General features: G+C 26.2%; 1 protein-coding gene across 1 annotated transcript in view; it reads left to right on the plus strand.

Annotated features, from left to right (window-relative positions):
* The window catches only part of LOC112694314 (dynein beta chain, ciliary-like), an 11674-nt gene extending 6339 nt beyond the window's left edge, over window positions 1–5335 (plus strand). Inside the window, exons 10-19 of the mRNA XM_025569749.1 lie at window positions 94–207; window positions 275–468; window positions 1377–1569; window positions 1634–1803; window positions 3139–3257; window positions 3591–3962; window positions 4100–4484; window positions 4651–4867; window positions 4954–5032; window positions 5148–5335. Of these exons, the coding sequence (XP_025425534.1) occupies window positions 94–207; window positions 275–468; window positions 1377–1569; window positions 1634–1803; window positions 3139–3257; window positions 3591–3962; window positions 4100–4484; window positions 4651–4867; window positions 4954–5032; window positions 5148–5335 (2031 nt within the window). The remainder of the gene's footprint in view (window positions 1–93; window positions 208–274; window positions 469–1376; window positions 1570–1633; window positions 1804–3138; window positions 3258–3590; window positions 3963–4099; window positions 4485–4650; window positions 4868–4953; window positions 5033–5147) is intronic.
* The last annotated feature ends 64 nt before the right edge of the window (window positions 5336–5399 follow it).

Below are 5399 nucleotides of genomic sequence, written 5' to 3' on the forward strand. Positions count from 1 at the left end.
ATAATAATAATAATAATAATAATAATAATAATAGAAAAATATCATCGAAGATCTGAAATTTCTTTAAATAATTACTTCATCAAATATTTATAGTTCATAACGGTGTTCCGTTCGGGTGTGCTGAATCGACCAGTCGTGGAAGCTGTTGTGACAAAATACTATGAGAAAATTTTGGATCAAATAGAGGAAGAAATAGCCATACAGAAGGTAAGTGAAATTTTTTTTTTTTAAATTTAATCGATAGCTATGGTCATTATTTTTCATAATTGTTTAGAGAGCTATGGACAGTTTGACAGAAAAGCCACCTATGGAGATTTCTGAATTAAGTGACTATTACGAAACGCGTATCAAGCCCGATGAATTGGAAAAAGTTTACCCACCGGTAGCTAGAGAAATCATGTGGGATTATTCGCTACAGACAAACCGATTATTGGAATATCTAGATGCTATTAAGATTATGAAATTACCGTAAGTGAATAACAGCATTTTTTGTTTTAGTTGCCGTTTTTGTTTTCAGACGCTTAAACCATTCGGACGCGTCCGGCTTAACAACGGAAATAACATTTTAAACGTATATTCTACGTTTAAAACGACATTTAAATAGTCGTAATATAAAGAGGATATCGAGTGTGTGTCCTTCATTTTTTTTTTTTTTTATTGATTTTTGAACACGAAATCGGTGCCTAACGTGTACTGGGAATGGCCCATAAATCATACTTTTTATAGGTCACTAAATAAATTAATTTGTGATGTTCATTAATAATTGATGTAATATCATTATAATATTATTGAACAAGTTAGAATGTACCGATGGATCGTAATAAATCGTACTAAAAAAAGTTAATTATTTTTTTTTTGGTTTTAAAATACTAGATGACATAGAATACCGGATGGCCTTCGGCCAGTATACTATGGTAAACTGCATTCAATTTCCGAATATCTGTTACGGATTAGTATTAAAATAGCGATTCTTTGAAGTCTTTGTAGAGTATACTTTCTATAATATTATGCTACTAATATGTATTCGAATTTAGATGAAAATCTACAAAAGTTTTACTACCTATCAAAGAACAAACAATACATTACACTCCTCGTTTCACTCGTTATGTTTTAAAATTGTAGTATGGAAAATATAAGTTAACTGTTAGGGGAGATTGATTTGCGAAATGATTATTTATACATTAAAATGTCCAGAGAAAAGTTATTTTAAAACAGTAAATTTATTGGTCAATAAATCATGTGTATTAATATTATTATGCTATATTTTCTATATATTTGCTATTTGAATCTGTATTTAGATTATACTATAAATTAAATAAATAAATCTATAAAATTAACTTTATGATTATATACATATTTTATAAACGTTCATTCAGGATCATGCAATCTCCGAGAGCAATTAGAATTCAACAAAAGATTGACTTGCTAACGGATGATTTAAAAAAATATTTACATCCTATTTTTGATGAGTGGAAACGCATTGTTCCGAAGCAGATACAGGAGGGTATTGCGAATCCACTGTTTACATTACACAGCGATAAAACAATCAGCATCAATTTTAAAAAAGAAGTAAAATTTTTATTTATCATTAGGCATAATGAGTAAATAATATTTAAATTAAATTCATTTAAAGCTTGATTCTGCAATCAAAATAACCAGATATCTATTGCTTGGCATATACTATTACAAAGACCCGATTTTTAAAATCAAATTAGACGATATACCAATCGATGCAATTGAGCTCTACAAACGAGAAAGTCAAATTTTTGCATATAAAATAGATATCGAGGAAATAGTAAAATGGTGAGTATATTAAGAATATTAAATATTAAAAAGTAAATATTATCTAGGTATTAAGGTTTGTATATTCATACCAATAAATAAGTATTCATAATAATATCTGAATGTTTTTTTTTTTTTTTAAAAAAAAACTAAATTATTAAAATATTATCGAATAAACAATTCTGGAATATTAAAATATACCAATTATTAAAAAAAGGACAAAACTCTATGGTCGGGTGAGACTCTACGGTAGAGATAGATACAGGGATGAACGAATAATATTGCTGTATTATTTTTTAATCTTGAAACCAGTGTACAATTGTTCTCAACAAAAACAATAGGATTCTGAGTGAAAGAAGTTGGGTAGATTAATTTATATTTCTAAAGATGGTCGATAAGGTAAAAAAACTTAATTTCTTAGTAAGATAGGTTGAACATTTGATGTTCCAACTTTTATAAAAAAAAAATACATCAACAATCTGGGAAAGATTAAATAATTTAAGTAAATAAATGACAAAAACTTTATTAAAATATTCGAAACCATAAAAACTTTTTTTTTAATTAACTAATATTGTTTAATAGATATTCATTGAAATATCCAATTTCTTTGTAATTTCATTTTGTAACGCTTTTTTTAATTTATTACTGCGATTTTTCAGTTATTTATTTTTCAGGCTACAAAGAAAATATTATGAAAATTCTTGTATTTAATTTTCAAGGATTAAGTTTAAAAATTGAAAAATTAATTTTTGACTAAAAAAATGTAGTGGATTTTTGTGATTTTTATTGTTTTGTCAACATGTTATATATATAAATATTATTTTTTTTAAATATAGCTATTTTTTTTTTCATTTTTAATAATAGATATGAAACTTTGTATTTATTTTTTAAAACTTTTTGTCAAAGTAAAATTATTTTTACAACATTTTCAAAAAAAAACTAAGAAAACAAAACATAACATTTTCAATTTTCTATAAATAGTTCAAAAGATCTTTTGAAAATTAAACCATCTATTATATCATTAAAAACCGTGATATAGCATATAATAATCAATATGTTATAAACTTTGCTATTTTTTTATCAATTTTTATACATTTATAAGAAATTCATAAAATTATCTACAAAATATCAACTGGAACAGAATTCCTATTTTAACCTTTTATTTGGTGATAAACGGAGATATTTTCTGGTTAAATTAATTTACAAAGACAAAGAAAGAAAACCATATATTATGAGAAAACCAATACATTTTTATTTTTACTCAGAATCTAAAATGTTAGGCTTTCTAAATGCTATAAATAATTTATAGTATGTAATACTATTTAATTATGCTAACTATATAATTTTGTTATTTAGGTACAATATGCTGAGAACGAAAACTCATATTTCAGAGTTCCAATTAATAGTTAAAGAAATCGAAAATATCGATATCCTAATTAATGAAGCTCAAATATCCGTCACGTGGAATTCGGAAGGTTAATAAAACCGTGTCTTAATGATATTAATACTTGAAACCCTAAATTTATAGTTGAAACATAAGAAGTTACAATGATCAATGATAACGATAGCTATTAATTCTTAGTATAGATTATACATTTAATTGTATACTATATCACCGTATGTGATCTTAAATTTTCATAATATTCTTCACCACTGATTTAGAGTTTCTGTTTTTTTTATTTTTGTGAATCGTTTGGAATAACCTTAGCGCGTACCCTTACGATGTGTTATTGTTTATATATATATATATATATATATATATATATATATATATATATTTAATAATTATTTTATGAATATATATATAGTGTATGACGATATAGAAGAAGAAACAAGAAGAGAAATAGAAGGAGAAGAAGAAGAAGAAAACCGTCCACCTCCATTAACATTAATACAAAAAACGATCAAGGGTATTCATGTCTTGACAGGAAACCTTTACGAACGTGTAGTGCACGCACAAACCAATCTCCAACAAATAATTGCATTAGCTAGTCATTGGATAAATATTCCTCTGTACGTGCGTGATAAAACTACAAAACGTATAACTTTTGGCAATCAGTTGGATGAGAAAAAAACAGCAAGGTATGCGGAAATAAAAGCCGCCAGTACAAAAATACAGAGATTGCTGAAGGAAAACATTTTGTTACTTAATAACGTACCTTTGCTGGATCCAAATCATGGTAAATTAGTCTCGGTGTACCTACTTAATCTACATACTTTTGATAATACCATATCTATCGCAATTATAATCAATTTAACAACGTCTTTCTTCTCATCGTCTTAATTTTGTAAAATACTTCACCTGATATTGTTCTAGGAGAATCTTATACTGAAAATGATAATGAAACTAAGCAAGAAGAAGAAGAGGAAGAAGAAGTAGGAGTAGATAATAAATCAGAAAAGGAAGACCAAGCGGTTTTGGCGGTGGTAGAAGAGGAAGTTTATTCTGATTTGGGAGAATCCATCAACGAAGACGAGAACATTGTTCTAGAAGAAATAGCAGTTGAAGAAAAATTACATTCTCAAGAAGAGATGCTTTTAGAAGAAATAGATATGGAAGAACAAGAAGAGATAATCGACTATTTAGATATGCAGGTTCTAATTATTTTATCTGATGAAGATGTTAAAGCAATATGGGAAAAATATAAACACTACGTAGATGAAACAGTATTTTTTGTACTACAAGATACAATTCTTTGCAGGTAAACAATGGAATTATATTAAAATATTAAGTTTTAAATTTTAAATTTTAAATTGATTTATGATAACATATAAGAATAAAAATACAACATTATTTACAACTTGTTTGAAGTTATAACAATACAATTACTTAACTTGTCCATTTTTTTTTATGAATTATTTTTACAGCCTTAAGTATATCGAGCATAATATTATAAGTGTCAAAGGTTCAATGGCATTATTTTTGGTTGTATACCATCTTAACTATGATGGTCCATATTTTTCACCAAACTTGGATGTGAATATTGAACCAAACTTTTTCGGATTAATTTCTAATTTACTAGAAGATATTATTGAAATGGGATCGCATTTGGACAGAATCGATACTAATTACCCACCATATAATGTAATAAATAAATCAAGCGTCACTCTTTATGTTTTTTTTTTTTTTTGATATATTTGTTTTTTAATTAATTATTATTATTATTTTAGGAAGATATTAAAAAAGTTGAAGAGGTAATTGAATCTGTAAATAATATACTCATTCAAGCGGAGATAACGATAAAAAAAAGTAAGATTTAAAATCATACTTAACTTATTCAAATAAATTAATTTGTGAGTTTAATTATTTTGGTAATATTTCAGGCTCTTGGTTACGTTTTTTCAATATCAAGTCTATTCTGCAGTATGGTCAAACGACCAAAGCAATTTACTATCAAATTTTTTAAAATATGCAAGAGAATTAACTCCAGAAGAACAGGAAACTCTTCAATTTGAAGTAGACGCAGAAGGAGAACCATTATTACCACTTAATGCACCAAAATTAAGCGATTTTCAAACGAAAGTACGTGTAGTCATAGATTATATTTTTTAATGAATGCAAGCATATTATTTAGATAATAATTATTTAATTTAAGATTGACTCGTTCGAAAATCTT

The sequence above is a fragment of the Sipha flava genome, unplaced genomic scaffold, assembly GCF_003268045.1.
Source record: "Sipha flava isolate LNK unplaced genomic scaffold, YSA_version1 0_pilon_pilon, whole genome shotgun sequence".
Taxonomy (NCBI): Eukaryota; Metazoa; Arthropoda; class Insecta; order Hemiptera; family Aphididae; genus Sipha; species Sipha flava.